Below are 22,000 nucleotides of genomic sequence, written 5' to 3' on the forward strand. Positions count from 1 at the left end.
TGATATTTATTTAGGGTTCATATGAAATAAAATTATATGCAACTAGTAGAAAAAATATACAAATGTAATTTTATATTCTCTCGAATATAACAAATTCAAAACAAATTAAATGTAACCTTATTATTATAGATTTTTACATAATTTTTTTCTGTGTAATTTGAAATTTATTTTATTTTTTATTATACATTCTTGCACTTATGTAAATTATAAATTTTATTGTTGTTAAGCAAGTAGACACCTATAAATTTTATTTGCTTTTTTAGTTATGAATGCCCAAATTGCAGTGAATGCACAAATATATTCAGCTCAGGTGGAGGTGCAGCTCTCGCTGAATTAGCATCAGCTCCTTTTTTGGGCACCTTGCCTATTGGGCCAAGATTATCTTTTGAAGAAAATAGAGGAAAATCTGTACTTTCATGCTTGCCCGATTCTATATCATGTAAAGCATTTTCAAGTATAGTACAGAAACTTACCAATTAAATCATTTGTATTTTTTTAAAGTTGTAAGTAATTTTTATAATACACTTTTGATTTATTCTTCATCAAAATATTTTGCTATATTCTGTGCTAGTTCTAAATCCCAAGGTGTATCAATTTCTAAACTATATTTTGCTGGAATTTCTACCACAGAGCAACTGAATTTTTATTATTAGAGGAAAAAAGAATGATTATTAAAATTATTATATCATCATCATCAAATTTCATCATCTTTTTTTTTTATTACCTATCATCTTGTAGAAGGTTCTTTTCAATCAATTTGCGTGAGGCTAAATAAAACATTCCGTTCTCTATTAATTCTCCATTCCAATTTTGACGTCTAGGTCTACTCTCTGGATTAAAATTTTCTGAAGTTATTTTATTACCTTCCTCCTTCCATCGCAATTTAAAAGACCTAATACAAATATTCATATTATTTTCATATTGATGGAAAATTCTTACTCATTTTGAAAATTATTTATTTAATTATTATGCATTTTAATTGCAGTGAGAACAGATAGCAATAACCCGTTGCTATTGAAAATAAATTAATATGTTTATAAAAATACATTTATACTTTAACTCTGTACCTAGTAACACTGAAAACACACTGGGTATTGGTACTTGAAAAAGTTAATTGAGATATTGCTTCTAAAATATAATCTGTCTTGAGAAAGGGTGTAGTACATTGCACTAACATTAAATAATCTACATTTAAATGATGCTTTATAAATTCTTGTATTGCAGATATAGAAGTAGATGCATCAGTTGCATATTCTGGATCTCTCCAAAACACTTGTGCACCTGCTGCAATTAAGTATGTTTGGAACACAATATTAATCTAATATAATTTATGCAGTTATAAGAATAATTATTGGCATAGGGATTTGGATAATTATTTTATTTAGCTAATCTTTTAAATCTTTGTTCAATTTCACAATTTAAGAATAATTAATTAGCAAACCTTCATTGGCTTCTTTAGCAATCAATGATGGTCAGTTGAAACCCATATTGCTTGGATTTTTCCCTCTTCAAGCAATGGTGTAATTTTTTGGACGCTTCGTCTAATGAGTGTAACATTATTAATTTTTTGCAAATTTTTCAAAGGTATTCCTTTTGAACCTCCTCTTGCTAGTATCAGACAGCAATGTCGGATGAGGTGCAATTAAACTGTAAAAGAGATTTATATATTATATATATATATATATATATATGTTTTTAATAATGTTATCTTTATGCATATAAACATAAAGAATAATAGTGTAAAAATATATATTTATTATTATATTCAATAAATTAAATCTCTATTTCAAGTTAATAATTTCATAGAATGCTGTCACATAGCAAGAGGAGGTTCAAAAGGAATACCTTTGAAAAATTTGCAAAAAATTAATAATGTTACACTCATTAGACGAAGCGTCCAAAAAATTACACCATTGCTTGAAGAGGGAAAAATCCAAGCAATATGGGTTTCAACTGACCATCATTGATTGCTAAAGAAGCCAATGAAGGTTTGCTAATTAATTATTCTTAAATTGTGAAATTGAACAAAGATTTAAAAGATTAGCTAAATAAAATAATTATCTAAATCCCTATGCCAATAATTATTCTTATAACTGCATAAATTATATTAGATTAATATTGTGTTCCAAACATACTTAATTGCAGCAGGTGCACAAGTGTTTTGGAGAGATCCAGAATATGCAACTGATGCATCTACTTCTATATCTGCAATACAAGAATTTATAAAGCATCATTTAAATGTAGATTATTTAATGTTAGTGCAATGTACTACACCCTTTCTCAAGACAGATTATATTTTAGAAGCAATATCTCAATTAACTTTTTCAAGTACCAATACCCAGTGTGTTTTCAGTGTTACTAGGTACAGAGTTAAAGTATAAATGTATTTTTATAAACATATTAATTTATTTTCAATAGCAACGGGTTATTGCTATCTGTTCTCACTGCAATTAAAATGCATAATAATTAAATAAATAATTTTCAAAATGAGTAAGAATTTTCCATCAATATGAAAATAATATGAATATTTGTATTAGGTCTTTTAAATTGCGATGGAAGGAGGAAGGTAATAAAATAACTTCAGAAAATTTTAATCCAGAGAGTAGACCTAGACGTCAAAATTGGAATGGAGAATTAATAGAGAACGGAATGTTTTATTTAGCCTCACGCAAATTGATTGAAAAGAACCTTCTACAAGATGATAGGTAATAAAAAAAAAAGATGATGAAATTTGATGATGATGATATAATAATTTTAATAATCATTCTTTTTTCCTCTAATAATAAAAATTCAGTTGCTCTGTGGTAGAAATTCCAGCAAAATATAGTTTAGAAATTGATACACCTTGGGATTTAGAACTAGCACAGAATATAGCAAAATATTTTGATGAAGAATAAATCAAAAGTGTATTATAAAAATTACTTACAACTTTAAAAAAATACAAATGATTTAATTGGTAAGTTTCTGTACTATACTTGAAAATGCTTTACATGATATAGAATCGGGCAAGCATGAAAGTACAGATTTTCCTCTATTTTCTTCAAAAGATAATCTTGGCCCAATAGGCAAGGTGCCCAAAAAAGGAGCTGATGCTAATTCAGCGAGAGCTGCACCTCCACCTGAGCTGAATATATTTGTGCATTCACTGCAATTTGGGCATTCATAACTAAAAAAGCAAATAAAATTTATAGGTGTCTACTTGCTTAACAACAATAAAATTTATAATTTACATAAGTGCAAGAATGTATAATAAAAAATAAAATAAATTTCAAATTACACAGAAAAAAATTATGTAAAAATCTATAATAATAAGGTTACATTTAATTTGTTTTGAATTTGTTATATTCGAGAGAATATAAAATTACATTTGTATATTTTTTCTACTAGTTGCATATAATTTTATTTCATATGAACCCTAAATAAATATCATCAGTTTCAATGTTAACTTTGTTTGAAAGAATAATGTGTAGATGCTTATTATTATAGCTATTCTTAGGTTTGAATTATTATTATTTCTTTATTAGGTGTATAGCTTTGCTTCCTCCAACTATTTTTTTTTAAACTTTGAGGCTTTATCATAAAGAAATGGCCACTATTTTCTCTCGTTTATATATATATATATATATAAAGACTTTAATCAATATTATTTCTCGAATTAATTTAAACTTGCAATAGAAAAAAACTAAATAGACTGATTTCTTAAGGCAAAACATGCACAACTAATGATAATCGACATGGTGATTGTTCGAATTTGTCTTCTTGTCCCGCTATTCAAAGTCTGATTGTATCTGGTTCGAGTCCAACTTTCTGCCCTGGTGAACTAAGCCATTTAGTATGTTGCCCAACATCGGAAGATGCACCAGAAACACAACCAAATTCAGAGAAAAAAGAAAATCCTTGCAAAAATCTTAGACCTCTTGGTAGTGGCGAAGACAAAGCGGAAAACAGTTAAGACAAACAATTTCAAAAATAGAAATAAATTCTAAAAATATAAATGTCATATAATCTATTTATTTGGTACCGTAAGAACATTACATTTTTAACTTTTCAGAATGTATAGAATATTCGCATTTAGTTTGCGAAAAAATCACTCTACCCACTCTAACAAATTCTGCAAAAAAGGTCCTCGTGAACCGATGTGGACACACGGTAGTACCTTTTATAGTAGGCGGAAAAAAGCTCAGAACCGCGAATTTCCGCACATGGTATATTTATATCCATGAACAATATATTAAATATATGTACAATCAATAATTTGTAAGAATATTAAGTTGTACTGATTCATTACAGGCGCGTCTTGGTTATGGCCAAGAAGACAATATAATTTGGGCATGCGGAGGTTCTTTGATCAGTGATAACTTTGTCTTAACGGCAGCTCATTGTGTTTATGACAAAAATTTGTAAGTTGAGCATAATATTATTTTTTCGTTCTCGTTTAACGAAAACTACTTTTCAGAGGTTCTGTGAATTTCGTGCAGTTGGGTGTTACAGATTTTGATTCAGGCACACCCAAAAATTTCGAATACTCTCAACTCTTCACCGTTTCAGAAAGATTGAGGCATCCAGAATATAAGCCCAATTCTAAATATTATGATGTAGGATTATTGAAATTGAATAGAATGTAAGTTTAAAATGCATTTTGAATTAGCACCACATAGCAATCAATAAAACCTTGAATTAATTTGGTAGTTTTATCATCATAACCTGAATAAAAATGACTATTTTATTTTCTATTTTTATATTCAGAGTGAACTTAAACAAGCAAGTAATACCAATCTGTTTGCCAAAAAATAATGAAATTACTAATAAAAAGCTATAGCAACTGGCTGGGGCCATACGCAGCACGAAGGTAATGCTAGCGAGGTCCTGAGGAAGGTACTTCTAATATTTTCTTTATATTGTTATTTTACTTTAAGAAAATAGTCTCGGAACAACGGCAATATTAACTGATTATATAAATAAATTGTATATGTCAAGTAAGTCCACTCGCATACAACATCATATTTGTTCATCAACAGTATGTCTGAAAATTTTTTTTTTATCATACTTACAATTGTAAGCATGATAAAAAAAAAATTTTTCAGAACATTCTAATTCTACCTAAATAAAACATATAAAGGCCAAAGTTAAGAATTGAGAAGTTAAAAATGATTGAAAACAATATTAAATGGTACCTTCAAAATTATTATCTTTTGTGGAAATTAAACTTAGGTTGGGGTTAGTTATTTTGTTTTTTAAAAAAGTGAGTCTATTGTTTGTGACGGATTTTATAAGATGTGGGGGATAGGAATTTTGTGTAAGATGACGTAGAATTTTACGTCGAAACGTATGGAAATATAAAGATGTCTTGAAGAAAATCTTTACTTTACTTTTTTTACTTGATGTTACGCCCTCCAAGAAATCTATCATACATTTCAACATCAAATTTAAACATTTTCAACATATATATATATATATCTATATATATATAAATCTCGTGTCACGATGTTGGTTCGCGATGGACGCCCAAACTACTGGACCGATTTTAAATTTTATTGGCTCATCGTGTGCATATATATCCAACTTAGGTTATAGGAAATTTTGAACAGTAAATTTGAAATATAAATATATAATTTCTATAAATTTCTAAAAATTTTGACAGAAAATGACCAAAAAAAAAACAAAACACTAAAATGACAAATGTCAAAATTTATGGAAAATTCGAGAACAAAAGATTAATGATTTTTGAAAAAAAAAATTGACAGTTCAAAAACATATACATATATAGATATATCCAACATTTATATCCAAATTAGATGAAAAGCTACATTCAAAATCACTGTTTATAATTTTAAATCTAATTAAAAATCAATGTTCATAAATTTAAATAAAAGTTATTAAAAAAATGTGAAATGACATTTGTCAATATTTATAAAAATTATTAGATAAATAGATTTATAATTTATATTTATTTGATTTGCTTACGAAGTTAGTTCGGATACCAAAACTTCCTCAAAACCACTCAAAACATTATAGATCACAATAAAAAAACGACATATTAAATTAATCATTAATAATAAACAAAATTTTGACAGTTCAGAAAAATTGAATTTTTAACGACTTCAATAAAAAACAAATACATTAATTATTCCAAGTTTTGTTATAGGTAATATTGTAGATACAAAACATTATTGAAAAATATATTATATCATATTATATTAAATTTCGACCAAGAAGGAAATATTTATTTAGTTTTATATTATTTATAAATTTCCATAAATTTTGACAGAAATTCACTAAAAAAAAACAAAACACTAAAATGACAAATGTCAATATTTATGGAAACTTCGAGAAAAAACGATTTATGATTTTTGAAAAAAAAAATGACAATTCTAAAAATATATTATTTTTACTAATTGAAAAAGGGACAGATATAATATAATATATACAACAGTTATATCCAAATTAGGCAAAATGCTATATTCAAAATAATAGAAATATATAATGTTTATAGATTTAAATAAATTTTGATAGTTGTAAACTAAAAAAAGTGAAATGTCAATTATCCATATCTATGGAAAGTATTAGATGAATAAATTTATAATTTATATTTATTTGGTTTGCTCAACATATTAGTTCGGATACTAACACGTCCTCAAAACATAATAGATCAGAATGAAAAAGCGACATATTAAATTTAACTTTAATCATAAACAAAATTTTGACAGGTCAAAAGAATTAATATTTTTAACGAATTCCAATAGGCACAAATACATTAATTATTGCAACTTAGGCAATATCACAAATCACATTTAAGATACAGAATAATAAAATTTATCAAATTTAAATAAATTTGGGCGGTTACGAATTTTAAATAAATGCCGAAAATGACGTTTGTTAATATTCCGGGAAATTTATGAATAAATTGATTTATGATTAAGATTTAATTTGCTTAAGTTGTTCATTCAGATAAACATCACAAAATTAATAGAAATCATGATTGAAAACTGAATATTATATCATATCATATTAAATTTCGAAGTGCCAAAAATCAAACATTTAATAGATTTGGACTCGAATTCCTCAGAACTTTTTCCATGTTAGTTTCGGGGATAGTATGAATATGAATGTATAGTCGGAAATTTATATTATAAGTGTTTCGTAAGTAATAACAAATTTAAAAAAATGCATTGAAATCCGATGAGTGTCTAATCATAAATTTATGGAAAATTTTCAAAAAAAATATTAAAGGATTATAGCAAGTTCCCAATAGTATGTGACCAATAGTATGTGAAACCATTCCTAAATAAAGCATCGTAGAACATGTTAAAATGTTAGCTGAAGGTAAATAGAACGTAATACCAAATAAGATATAACAAATTTATAAAAATCACTTGGTTATTCATTATACATTTTGTAATGTACTCATTTATTCAAATGTTTAATAATCCGGATTTTATTTATTTTTGGATTGATATAAATTTTTTATAACAAAAGGTTTGAAATTTGGTTGTCAAACGGATTCAAATTTCAATCAGATGGATTTTAATAAGGGCCGTTGCAACGCAAGGCTGGGTATGCTAGTATATATATATATATATATATATATATATATATATATATATATATATATATACATATGTTCATACATATATAGTGTTATTTTAAAATGTAATGCTTAAAACTCATGTTAAAAAAAATTAAAACAATTATTACCGTCTCATTTTTCATTGAGATATCATACATGGCTAATATTTGGACAATTTTTAATTGTGTGTCCTTCCTGTCGACATTGGCCACATTTTCTTTTTGAAGTGGGTTTTGTACCAGTTGCCTTAGAAGTTGTTTTTCTCTTTGAAACTGTAGTTGAAGTCTTTCTTGACTTTGAAGGTTTACTTGACCAGTTGTTAGCTATAATAAAATTTACATAGCATATATGTTTGTATATCTCTATATCTTAAACTATATATACTTTTAATTATTTTAGTGCTTACTTGATTCATTGCTATCATGCTCAGGTTCATCTTCTGCCCACTCAAAGAACTTACACTGTTGTTCCATAGGTTTGGGACATACATAAAATTTTCTGCCTTTGTTTGGACCCTCTTTTTTACAGTCTGTCTAAAAAATATCAAACAACAATCCTCAGTATAAAATATGCAGGAGTATATCATGATTGTAAAATTTTTTTTCTTACTTTCTAGCTGGTTCTTGGCAGCCACTGCATAAAACCTCTTTTTCATCATTTTGCTTTCTATTAGAATGTTTAGTTTGATGCCAGCCGGAACTGTTCCCTCCATATGTTTGTTTCTGATTAGTTGAAAAGTCTTTATTTTCCGTTTGTGCCCTTAGACTTTTATAATTACGAGTAAATTTGGTGCTGCTGTAATTTGAGTTGCTATTATCGTTCTGTTGTATGCTGCTGTCAACAATACCATTTTCATTAAAGTTATCGTCCCAATCCATATCTGAAAAAAAAATCTAGTAAATTTTAAATTTTAGAATTAAAAATTGAAAAAAAAAAAACAGGAAAGTAATACACAGGAAAATAATATAAAAAATAGTATGATACTTGTAGAAGTTATTAATAATATTTCAACAAAATTAACACACTATCGGCGGGCCCCGTAAAATTACGCTCTGCGAGGACTGTTGCTTATCGGCGGGCAAGGTATTATTACGCTTTGAATAGACTAACTTTAAAAGTGAGTCAAAATACTTTTATCTGATCGGTTTGCATATGATATTGAAAGAATAGCTGATACTTTTCTCTAGATTCAATTGATTTACGTATTGAAAGACTTTTAGAACAAGAATAAGGATAAGAAACAATATGTTTTATCTTCAAGTTTCTTTTCATTCAAGCTACTCGCAATTTGTTTTGTAGATAAATATGCAGAATTTACAACAATAAAAAGGTGTTCAATATATACTTTATCAAATATTTTAGTTATTTGTCAGATTTGTATAGTTCAAATCTTTTTTACATTGTTATTTGCAATAATGAAATAATGGCATCGGATAGCGATAGTAAAGTTTGCGTCAATAATTTATCACAAATTGGAAGTGATTTTTATATTACTGATTTTGGTAGTGTATGTGGATGAAGATTTTTCTCATCCTAGAAGACGTAGAGTTTTACCGATTATATCCAGAGATTCTGGAAATAATGACAATGAAGAAGTGGAGTGGTCAGAATTTGACAATCCTCCAATTATTGAATCATTTTTAGGTCAAAGTTGCGTTGTTTTGAAACCAAATAGTTTAATTGAAGTGGTTCAGCTATTTTTGCTATCCGGGTCCCAGCACCTCTTCATAAGGGGTGATTTTTTCCATAAATTTCACGTATGTAAAAATTGGTTTATATATCTACTGTACGTTAATTTTTTAACTTTCCGTAGGTTAGTTATAACTAACCTATATATAGTAATGGGCGGAAAATCAAGAATGAAAAATTTTCCATTTTTCTACGGTTTTTAGGTTTCTGAACATTTTGGCATACCTCATTAAAAATGGATGTGTCTGTGTGTGTGCGTGTGTTTTTGGTGGCCGCATTTTTTCGTTCACGTTTTCGGGCGCACGGACCAACCGATTTGAATGGTTCAAAAAACATTCGATTCCTATTGATAGGGAGATGTGCTCATTAGTTTTTGGCAATCGCAGGTCTAGCCGTTACGGAGATACAGAGCAAAAAGTGCAGAAAATAGAAATCGAGTTTTTGAGAGAACGGAGCATCCGATTTGAATGATCTAAAAAACATTAAATTAGTAATGATTGGGAGAAGTGGTGATTAGTTTTTGGCAAAGGCAGGTTCAGCCATTTCAAAGATACGGAGCTAAATGTACACAAAATGGCAGTTTTTGATAGAAATAAGCATCCGAATTGAATGATTCAAAAAACATTCTGATTGTGTTGACATAACATTTGCTTTAGAAAAAAAATATTTCATTCAATACTCAATATTCCTCGAACATTTCGTTATGGTACAGGAAGTTTCAGCAATTTGCCTGAAGGCACGATGCCATTCACTAGTTTTTGTTAGTTTTATGTTTAATTATGCATTAATTAAATAATTTTTTTATAGTTCAAAACAACCAGACGGTTTTTTTTTTAAAAAAAAAGAGTTATAAAAAAATATGTTCAATGTGACAGCCATTTGTGTTCATGCGAGGCGACGGAAAAAGCACTCGTGTCGAGCAAGCGATTTGCCCGCTACACATATCAGTTTGGTCTGACGAGTATTTTTACGGGGCCCGCCTATAGTGTGTTAATAATAATTTTACCTGTAATCATACAATCAAAATCATCATTTACATTAAAGTCAGTTTCACCACCATGTGATCTAGTTTTGTCATCTGATTTATTTGGGAAAAAGGAATTATCTGCAAATAATATAATTGAGAACAAACTATTATACTTCATATGCTCAAAAACTTAATTAACAAATTGTTACCTCTATTATCATTGGTAACTCGTGAAGATGAACCAGAGGAATATGCACCTGATGTAGATTGATAACTTGAATAAGTATTACTTTTTGTTGAATTTCTTGTTTCTGAATAATTAGAGAAGCCACCACTAAAAAGAAAATAAACAAAAGTATGTTAATTTCTGACTCTAATTGTGATAAATTATCACAACAAAATAATAAATTATACACACCCACCACCACGCCTGTTATCGCTACCGCCTCCGCCACCACCTCCATGTCCGCCAAATCCACTATCATCTAAACAAAAAAAAAAAAAAACAATGTACATCAAAAAACAAATAATACTTATTAATATAATAATTATTATTAATTTTTTGCAAATTTTTCAAAGGTATTCCTTTTGAACCTCCTCTTGCTAGTATCAGAACAGCAATGTTCGGATGAGGTGCAATTAAACTAATAAAAAGTAGATATATATATATATATATATATATATATATATATATATTTCAACTTTAATAATTTTATCTTTCTGCATACCCATAAACATAACAGAATAATAGTGTAAAAAACATATATTTCATTTTCATTATTCAACAAATTAAATCTCTATTTCAAACAGTATAATAATTTCATAGAATGAAGTCACATAATTATATACATTATACAATATACTCTTTGACAAAAAACAACAAATAATCAGTTCCACAATATCAGTGAAGATATAACTCAATACATAAAAACTGAATGTTTCTTAAACACTAAATTAAATAATAGAGGAAGTACCTCTGAATGAGATAACATGTACAATCAGAGCTGTAAGTTTTCTCAAAAAACTTTTCTCATTTAATAACAAACAAAAATAACATAATGATAATTGTTAAGAATATTTATGAAAATGATTTTTCAATATGTTAAAATTTTCGATATACAAACCACATTCAGTACATATTACATATTTTCCTTGTGCAAAAATTTTTTTATGATCCAACATATGTTTGCAATAATTAGTGCCGTTTTTAAATCCTGTCTGACATGCATGGCATTCATATTTAAAATGAGTCAAATTCATATTATTTTCTTGAATTTCAGAATTATAAACCATCATGCCAGGCTCACCTCCAATGAATGTTTTTTGGAAGTGTTCTTCCAACATTTTTTCTTCCGATGTCTTTACCCTCTGGTTGTCATTTATTCCACTGCAAGAAATGTAATGTGCTTGTAATGCAATATTATTCAGAAATTGATCACCACATATTTGACAAAAAAGTTTATATTTGTATGCATACGAAAATTCATATGGTCGCTTGTTAACATTGTATGATGCCCAAAAATTTGCATTTTGGCTATTCATATATTCCTCACTCCAAGTAGATTTACATATCGCTTTATTTGCTGAATTAGATGTGTAAGTTGTATGATAAAAAATATTATTAAAGCTTTCTTGATTGATCGGTACATCAATTTCTCTTATAACTAAATTCAAAGGCATCTCATCATTGCCATTCATATATTTGTCAGCATTATCATTAAATTGTTCAATTTCTGAACTACTTTTTGTTTCAGATGGAAAGTACTTATTCATATTATCTTCCCAATAAGGATTTCTCGTTTCAGCATTTTGCTCTTCCTCAAAAAATTCAACAATGAAGTCTTTTACATCATTTGTTAAGCCCATTGAAATGCTATCGAGATTTGAATCATCATTCAAATTATTTACTAGGTGCTCTGGTGCAATGTTCCTCAAATCGCTAATTAAATCATTAGATTCAATAAATGTCTTATTTAATAAATCATTGCCAAGGTTATCTTGCAAATGGTAAGGATTTTGAATACGGCCTTCTGATGATTGTTGATGATTGTTATTATTAAACTCGTATCCTTCATTTTTATCAGTAAATGGTGTTTGATTCTGATTTTGTTTTGTAAGGATATTTTGAAAATTGAGTGCATTATTTGATGTATAATCAGCTTGAACAACTGGAATTTCTTTTACAACTTGCAATCCATCAACATAATTCTGGTAAGCCTTATTCCAGGTAACATCTTCTTTTGCTTTTACTTCTTGATTATTGGCTTGTGGAAAAATAAGTTTCATTTTGGTGGGATTTATTACATTAATTTGGTTTCTCTTTCTGACTGAACCTTTTGCGACCAATACAGATTCCAATATTGCACATTTCTTGTTCTGGGAGCATCGACTAACTTTTTCTCTCCTATTAGTTGATGATACAGTTGTTCTTTTTCGAATGACATCAGTCGGTGTTTTAGTTGTTTCACTGGCTTTACTTATTTTTACATTTGCAGGCTTAGTAGGCTTTTTGCCTAGTGATCGTTTCAAAGGAGTGTTGATTGTTGTTGATAATTCTGGTTGCTGAATTGGCTTTTTTTCATCGACTTCTTTTTCAGGTCCAATATTTTGCACTCCATCTGCTATTTCATTGGCATCTAACATATGAATTTTAGATTTAATTATTGATTAAAATTAATTTGCATACTAAATCATTTACACACTAAGCCTATAAATAATAATGACCAATTTACATATACTATATATATATATTTTAGTCAGGTTTCCTGGGTATGTGTGCATAAACTATTCACCAAGATCTATTTGATGATTTCTTTAGTGCTATAAGAGCATCTGATTACAATTGCACAAATATTCATTCGCGTTCCATTAAAATTTCTGTCATTATCTCTCTTATAGACAGGGCTATTTTACTAAGTAACAGTATGTTTTGGGAAAAAAATTTGACCCTTATTCGTTCCGTTCTCAAAGACAATAGTTACCCTTCGCACTTGGTCAACAACATCATTAATAATAGATTAATTTATTTACAAACGAATTCTAATAATTCATTTTCACCTTCTTGTTCAAATTCAATAGCTTCCACTTCCGCCCAATACAAAGGAACTATCTGTTTGCCTTTTTTAAGCAATTTTTCGTATTTTTTAAAAAAGTTATTTTCTTCAGAAGGTTTCCGATTAGTCTTTAGTTTTGATAATACTTTTAATTGCCTTTTTTCGATTCTTAAGTCTGGAACCCCGTCTGATAGGGTCACCGATTCTGTTTACAGGTTGGATTGCAATGATTGCAATATGTGTTATATTGGAGAAAGTTCCCAATATATTTATAAGAGAGTTAATTAACATATTTATAATTCAAAAAATCCAAACCAATTCAAAACGATGTTTTCCGATCATATGCTCAATCTCAATCACACTTTTAACACTTCACATCCTGTTATTCTTTACATCGAAAAAAATAGTGACCTTAGAAAATTTGCTGAATCCTTTTTTATTTCATTAAATTCCTCCTCTTGTGTTAACAAACGCAATTCATCCCACCTTTTACATGATAGTTACCAGATAGTTATGATTTTTTAAAAAAACAAAAAATTAATTTTCTTATTTCTTTAGATTATTTTTTTTACAATTTTTTTTTTTGTTTTAACTTTTACTTGGTTTGCTTTTTCCTTTTGATCAATCCCAGCTCAACCTCTGTATTCGATGCGTTCTCTTGCAGCGTAGAATTTGTCCTTGATGCGCCCCTCCCATTCCTATCAACACGCTATTGAAATAATTCAGTCGAGTCTAGATGCTCGGTATGGGCGTGCTTCTAGCTTCACAATGATGTATTTCATAACTTTTAGTAAAATTAGTTTTCAAATCTTTTAGTTATACATAATTTTTTTCTAAAAAATGTTTTTTTCTAATATGTTATTAAGTTTAATTTTTAAAATAAATTTTGTTGAGTGTTTTTGTCCGTGGTGTGTATAATGTTTCTCTATGCTATAATTATTTTTATTGTTGTTTATATTAGTTAATAAAATTTTCAAATTGTTGTAGTTGCTGAATGATGACACGCATCTGTGTCGAAACGTATAAATAAAGTTTTTATACTTTATACCTTTTTATTTCGACGAATGGGCTGCCATTACTTTGAAATATATATATATATATATATATATATATATATATATATATATATATATATATTCTATAATAGCACCTATTTTAAGCATCATGTAAATCAGTCATAATTTTCATATACCACAAATAAAGTTATAACTAAATAAATAAAATACCATTAAGTAGTTATTGTACATTGTTTTTTAGCTGTTCAGTTTTATCATTCTTTCGAGGTCTTGGATTCTTCTTACGTCTGCCTTCAGTTTTATTTGAAGATTGCAATACTTTATCAATAGCTGTGACACAATCTTTTAATTCTTGTTGCAAAACAGAAGCACTAGTTTTAGATTTTTTTCTGTTAGAATTATTGCTGTTTTTGTCATTTTTCGTCAAATTTTCTACAACTAATGAAATTAGGTTACAATCATATAATATTATACATTTAATTAATTATTTATTGGTGGATTAATGTATCACACAATTAACTCACCATTTTCAATCTTGGATTCTCTGCGCGATAATATTATTAAAGAAAACTGATCAATCGAATGACATGTCGTTTGATGCAAATGCATTTCAGACATGCTATTCGCACGTTTATCACAAATAATGCATTTAATGAAATCCGTCATTCCTGAAATATGTACACACAAAACACAAGCATATAAACACAATTAATTAGGCAATTGCCCTAAATCACAACCCTTTCGTTGAACAAGAAAACTTCGAACACGTGCCGGACTTGATCTCCGCTTCTCAATCAAATCAAAACAATAGGTAACCCTTTTCTTTGGATCAAATTCAATGTTTAGTTTTTCACTTAATTAGGTTGCACAATTGAAGTCAAAATCGGTCACGCATAAAATTTAAATTGAGAAACGATAAATAATCTAAAAGATTAATAAAAAATAATAATTAACATGCGGATGATAACCCTATTAAATTATTTAGCAACCTTATGTGCGATTTCAGTTCATTTCAATTTTAAGTTCAGTGTATATTATTTAAAAAATAAATAATCATATATCGAAATCAATGTTGCAAAATTATAACTGATCTAAATTTAATATTATTGCATTAAATTGATTTTTTAAATTGTATATTTATTATCCTAATTACTGCAAATATGTTCATAACCATGTTCGAATAATGAATATAATTTAATTATCGCGCTGATTTTAAAAATAGATAACCATATTATTCGATTTCATTATAAATGCATCCAGTGCAGGTATAATATAAATTCATGTGAAGACTTATTCATTTAAATTATACAGAGTTTAACATTTGTTAGAAAAATCTGGCCATGTACAATAGCTTTTAAATTTATGGCAAAATATAAATTAGTGTAGGTATATAAAATATTTGTTTTTTATACACTAATATTTTACAGATTTTTTATATAAACTTTTTACAAGTAATTTTTTAAAATTAGGTGAATGGATTAGTGTTTGTTTAATATAATAGTAAAGCAAGATATATCATAAATTCTAAAACTTAAATGAAATTCCAATGCAATTAATACTCTAATAATTTTAAATTCGATAAATAATCTTGATTGTCGTACAACTGTTATATCATAAGCCTAACATTTTATTGGTAATATATAAATAATTAATTTTTATAATAAGGAACGCATACGATTATCAAAGAATGTGTAAAAAAAAATTAAAAATATTCGGAGCACTGTTAGTAAATAGTAACTAAATTTTAATTAGAGTAAATCTAATTATCTATCAATAATTTGATATAATGCTTACGGATGGCAAGGATTGGTCAAACGTGATAGAAAAACTGTAGCCCAATAAATTTAATGTTTGAAACTTTTGAAGATTTAAAAAAAGCGGCATAACGGCATAACCGCAGCGTTGTTCCGCAGACTATTAAAAAACTTATCGATATTTCGACGCTAACTTCGCGTTAGTGTGTATGACTGTGACTGTGAAGCTTCTAATTTTGTTTGTCTTTGTCATTTGTTTCTTGTTGGTTATCTGGCAGTTTAGATTACTTCGTTTTGTAATTAATTTTATAATAATGGCTTTGGCTCAATTGTGTGGTTTGGTGAATTATTATTCTCAAAATGATGATACTGATGAATATGCAAAATTAACACGTACTTTCCAAAATAATATGGAATTATGTGCTCCTCCATTCGCAAATGTGAATTTTGTTGATGTCAATCTTTATTTATATTTAAAATATTAAAATATGTATATCATTTATTTTTTAGCCTGCGGTGGAACTTGCTAATATGAAAGATGAACAAGGAAATAAGTTGCGTATGCATTTTGATCATGGTACTACAACTCTTGGATTTCAATTCCGAGGTGGTGTGATACTAGCAGTTGATTCCCGAGCAACTGGTGGACAATTTATTGGGTCACAATGCATGAAGAAAATTGTTGAAATTAATGATTTTTTGTTAGGTACATATTTTGTGTCTTTTTAATTTGATCTTGAATTTCTGATGTTTGTTATATCATAGGTAATAATGCTGATTCATCATTACCAGTTACAGTCGGCGTTACTGATAATTCTTATATGTAGCTTAAAATGTCTACTTACAAGAGTCAAAATATTTTTTGAGGCATCATTCATTGAGAAACAGTTACAATTCATCAGCTTATCAGTTAATAAATATACTATTGTGGTTTTCTTCAAGAAATTGTTTCCAAATATAGTTAAATGAATTAAAATGTGACTTCCTAAGCAACTTTGAAAGGTAAATCTTATATTTTCTCTTCTTAAGAACTTTGGCTGGTGGAGCAGCTGATTGTGTTTATTGGGATCGTGTGCTAGCAAAACAATGCCGTTTGCATGAACTGCGCAATAGAGAAAGAATATCTGTAGCAGCTGCAAGCAAACTTATGTCTAATATGGTTTATAATTATAAAGGAATGGGCTTATCTATGGGTATGATGTTAGCGGGCTATGATAAGCGAGGACCTGCATTGTACTATGTAGATTCAGAAGGTACAAGAACTCCGGGAAAAGTTTTTTCTGTGGGTAGTGGTTCAGTATATGCATTTGGTGCTTTAGACTCTGGTTATGATTGGAATTTGAGTGATGAAGATGCATATGGTACGTCAAAATTATCAAAAATATCAAATTATCCAAAAACTTGTAGATAGAAAGATTCTAATAAGATAAAATATTGAATAAATCGATTTTTTTTTTTTGATTTTTTAAATATTATTTATAGATTAACTCCCAGCTCATTATACTTGCATTCTTTCACAATTTTGGAGTTAAAACAGTTATTTCCCATCCAAACATTGCTTTAATAAAATATTGGGGTAAATCAGACATAAAAGAAAACTTACCAACCAACGAAAGTATCTCTTTAACCTTAAAAAATCTTATCACAACAACAACCATTGAAGAAAGCAGTGAAGATTTGTTTATTTTAGACAATGAAATAAAAGAAATACCTGTTAGAATGCAAAATCTGATAAATTATTTCAAAGAAGTGTTTAATTACAAAGGTAAATTAAAAATTGTGTCTAAAAATTCATTCCCTCATTCTTGTGGCTTAGCAAGTTCTGCCTCTGGTTACTCTGCTCTGGTAAAAGCATTAGATTCTTTCTTTAATTTTAATTTAGACTCTAAAACACTTTCCATTTTGGCAAGGAAAGGCTCAGGCAGTGCAAGTAGATCAATTTTTGATGGATTAGTACATTTAAAGAAAGAAGGAAAGGAATACTTTGCAGAAAAACTAAGCGAATGGAAAGAACTAAGTAGAAGTAATCTTACTTGTTTCAAACAAAAATTCTAAAAAAGTGCCTAGCACTGAAGGAATGCTAAGGACAGTTAATGCAAGTGAATTATTCAAAAAGAGATTAGAAAACATAAACAAGAAAATTAAAGATATGATTCATTACATTCATACCAAGAATTTTAAAGAATTAGCCATTTTAACCATGAAAGATTCTATTGAGATCCATGCAACTTGCCTTGATTCTTTTCCTCCCATTTTTTATTTGACAGATCAATTAAGAAGTGTGATTGAAGATGTTTTTGAGATCAATAAAAATGAAGTTAAGGTAGGATATACCTTTGATGCTGTGCTAATGCTTTTCTTAATACTTTGGATTGTTATTTTGAAGAGATTAAGTCTAAGTTTGAAAAGAAATATGAAATAATTACAGCTTTATAAGTAAAAAATTAACTTATAATCTTTTTTTTATAAAATAAAAATACTGCGAGCCTTTCACAAGCTAAAACTTTCTTTTTTAGATTTTTTATTCTTAAGTTAACGTACGTTCTTTAATAAAAAAAAATTAAATTATATTAAATAATTTTTTAAATAAATAATAAAGTTATTAGATTAAAAAAATATTTTTTATCAATATTCATTTTAAAAATATTAATTTATATTTGTTTATTTATATTTTATTAAAATATTATTTTAAATTTATTAATAAGTTTATTAATTATTTATTTTATATTTATTAATAAATTTATTAATTATTTATTTTTATATAATTTCTTTTATTTTTAAAAAACATTTATAAATTAATGCATTGATTAATTAACCAATCGATTCCTTCTTCTAATCCTTCATTCTTTATAGCACACACCTTTAAAAATTTAACATTACCATCCACTTTTAAATCAATATCCCCTAAATCCTTCTTATTTCCATAAATCAATAAAGGAATACTTTCTTTATATCCTTCAAAATACTTAAGAAAATCTCTTTTATCTGACATATCTATCACAAAAATATTACCATTTACTAAACCATAATAATTAAACCAATACTCACTAAAACATTCTTGACCACCTATGTCTAATATTTTTATGTTTAAATTATTTTTTGTTAGGTAATATTTTTTATAACCAAAGGTAGGAAGTATCTTTTCTTTTATGTTGCATAAGTTGGTTATTATAGTTGTTTTACCTGAATTGTCCAGACCTACCAGTAAAAATGTTAATTCTTTTTTTGTTTGAAGTGATTTTAACGAAGAAGCAAATGACATTAGAAAAATAAAATTGATTAGTTTTATAAATTAAAATATAATTAAATCATATAAAAAAATTATTAAAATATAATTAAATCATATAAAAAAATTATTAAATTTATAAAAAAATAATTAAATTTATTAAAAAATAAGAAAATAATATAAAAAAAATAATTAAATTTATTAAAATATAAACATCATAAATGTTACCAGAAGAAATCCAACAATCTTTAAAAAACTTAGAAATTTTCTTATCAAAAAAACCAACCACAATCCATAAATCATTGACTTATGAATCAGAAAAACAATTTGTTCTTTATGCAATCCAATTAGCTAAAGCTAAATTAATAAGTGATCCTACTAATGAATATATTAATCATATTAATTTATTAAAAGAGATTGATAAAAAGATAGAACATTACAAAGAATACAAGGAAATGAATTTGACAAAGTATTTCTTAATGAAATGTATAAAGAACTAGTTGGTTTGGTATTTAGCCTTGAGGCAAATTACATGAACTTCCCGATATGTGTAACTAAATAATCGACTTGATCAAAAAATGTGTAAATAATATACTTCATCAATCCTACTTTAAAAAAAACGATAATAATTTTAGCAAAGTTTGACGAATTTTTAAAATTAAACTACTTGTTGTAAGGCCGTAATATTACAGTAAATTCTATAAGACCATGATGTATATCGCCAAAAAAAGTTCCATGAAAAAAGGCTTAAATTTTCAGCCTTTCAGCATCATTCCCAAATGATATCTTTCGAACAGTTTTTGATTTTTCAAAATCGGTTCGGTAGGATAAGCTTAAATGTGGACGAAAATTTAACACTTTTTTTTCAACATTTAATTACAAGAAAACGGCTCGGTAGATTTTCACCTAAAATTAATCAGCATCATTCCCTAATGATATCTTTCGAACAGTTTTTGATTTTTTAAAATCGGTTCGGTAGGATGAGCTTAAATGTGGACGAAAAGTTCAACACTTTTTTTCAAATTACAAAGAAACGGCTTGGCAGATCGTTGCACAAAACTGACAAACGATAGTCCTCACCGAAATACATCAAATGGCTTTTAAATTTCTAAAATCGGTTCAGGCGTTTTTGAGAAAACGTCGATCAAAAGTCTAATTTTGACAAATGCCAAAAAGACCATACTGATTTTTGCAAACTTTGACGAATTTTTAAAGCTGAACCAGTTGTCGTAGGGCCGTAATATTTTAGTATGATCTAGAAGACTATGGTATCTATCGTCAAAAAAATAATCATAAAAATCGTCGAAATTTTTTTTTTAAAAACTTTATTACAAGAAAACGGCCCGGCCGATCTCTACCAAAAACTAATCAGCACGATTCCCAACCAATATCTTTCGAACGGTTTTTGAATTTTCAAAATCGATTCATAACTGCGGGCTAAAACGTGGACGAAAGAGTTTTCACTTCTCTGCTATTTACGAAGAAACGGTTTGGCCGATCGTCGCACAAAACTGACAAACAATAGTCCTCATCGAGATACATCGAATGGCTTTTAAATTTTTGAAATCGGTCCAGCCGTTTTTGAGAAAACGGCGATTTACGGCAAAAAATCTGTTGGTGCACACGCACACACACACGCACACACACACACACACACACACACACACACACACACATACTTTTTCCAAATTTGGTCTCATTCGATTCAGAATGGCTTGAAACGTCGAGAAAACATAAAATTAGCGAATCGGATTTTTTGATGAAAACATAAACTTCTCCTTCGGGAAGTTAAAAATATAGTGTGCATCATTTTTTGCTCTATGATATTGTGTGAAATGTTAACCTGAACCTCATTACATGTTTCGATGTGAGTGTTGTCTACTTGTAATAATTTTATTATGCATTCGTCATTATTTGATAGGATATGTTTAATATTGCAGAAATATATTTTTGAAACTGCTCTGCAATCTGCATCATCAAATTGATAGTTATTATTGCCAATTTTAAGGAAAGGTTTAGGTGGAATAATGACTCTATTTTCGGTATTTGGAATTGGAAACAATTTATAATGTTTATAAGTTTGGAGTAGATTATTATTATCATCCGTATAATAATATTGAATTTTTAATAAATTGTAATGTTTGTGAAGATTACTATCGCCTATGGAAAATGGTAGTGAATCTGTACTGTATAAATGCTTTATAGTATTAATCATAAAATTCAGATTATCTAATTTTATTATTGAATTATGAATTAAATTCATTTTAGCTAAATCTATTTATATTTTTATGTCACTTAAAATAATTGTCATCAATATAACTAAACTATAAATAATTTCTTCTAAACTATCTGGTTTATGAAAAGTGTCTTTATATTTTTTGCAAATTCTTAAAATAGCATTTTTCTCTTCGAGATTCATGTGGTCAGTCCGTATTAGGTTTTCAATATCGGAAAAATCTATATTTGAGTCAGATACAAAAATTATAAAATTCTATTTCATTTGTGAGTTCTACTTGTAAAGGTTTGGTTAATGTTAAGTTAATTTCGTTTTCTGTTAGGTTAGGAATTTCAACTATGGCTTCATTGTTTTTTGCTAATGTTACGGTATCTGGAATGAAACAATTTGGAAAATTTTGCCTTGTAATTAGAATTTCACCTTCTTTAATGTTAACTGGGACTTTACATTTTTGAATGCATCTTTCTGGTATCTGTTGACTAAAAAGTATTT

General features: G+C 27.8%; 4 protein-coding genes across 4 annotated transcripts; 3 read left to right on the top strand and 1 right to left on the bottom strand.

The window, feature by feature from the left end:
- Positions 1–532: 532 nt before the first annotated feature.
- LOC113380464 (N-acylneuraminate cytidylyltransferase A-like) lies at positions 533–1,447 on the bottom strand. The gene is made up of 4 exons (XM_026619697.1): positions 1,442–1,447; positions 1,176–1,318; positions 725–892; positions 533–635 (listed from the first exon to the last, which is right to left on the bottom strand). The coding sequence occupies exons 1-4, from the start codon at positions 1,445–1,447 to the stop codon at positions 533–535; spliced, it is 420 nt and encodes a 139-aa protein (XP_026475482.1).
- A 177-nt stretch (positions 1,448–1,624) lies between these two features.
- Positions 1,625–2,897, top strand: LOC113380465 (N-acylneuraminate cytidylyltransferase A-like). Its single transcript, XM_026619698.1, has 4 exons — positions 1,625–1,636; positions 2,112–2,254; positions 2,538–2,705; positions 2,795–2,897. The coding sequence occupies exons 1-4, from the start codon at positions 1,625–1,627 to the stop codon at positions 2,895–2,897; spliced, it is 426 nt and encodes a 141-aa protein (XP_026475483.1).
- Positions 2,898–4,136: 1,239 nt separating this feature from the next.
- On the top strand, positions 4,137–4,819 carry LOC113380466 (phenoloxidase-activating factor 1-like). Its single transcript, XM_026619699.1, has 4 exons — positions 4,137–4,205; positions 4,291–4,400; positions 4,457–4,621; positions 4,747–4,819. The coding sequence occupies exons 1-4, from the start codon at positions 4,137–4,139 to the stop codon at positions 4,817–4,819; spliced, it is 417 nt and encodes a 138-aa protein (XP_026475484.1).
- Positions 4,820–16,360: 11,541 nt separating this feature from the next.
- LOC113380467 (probable proteasome subunit beta type-5) lies at positions 16,361–18,101 on the top strand. The gene is made up of 4 exons (XM_026619700.1): positions 16,361–16,486; positions 16,557–16,756; positions 17,079–17,407; positions 17,632–18,101. The coding sequence occupies exons 1-4, from the start codon at positions 16,361–16,363 to the stop codon at positions 18,099–18,101; spliced, it is 1,125 nt and encodes a 374-aa protein (XP_026475485.1).
- The last annotated feature ends 3,899 nt before the right edge of the window (positions 18,102–22,000 follow it).

This window comes from Ctenocephalides felis, unplaced genomic scaffold (assembly GCF_003426905.1).
Source record: "Ctenocephalides felis isolate EL2017-DRISC unplaced genomic scaffold, ASM342690v1 CF-g0.4_SCAFFOLD_02158, whole genome shotgun sequence".
Taxonomy (NCBI): Eukaryota; Metazoa; Arthropoda; class Insecta; order Siphonaptera; family Pulicidae; genus Ctenocephalides; species Ctenocephalides felis.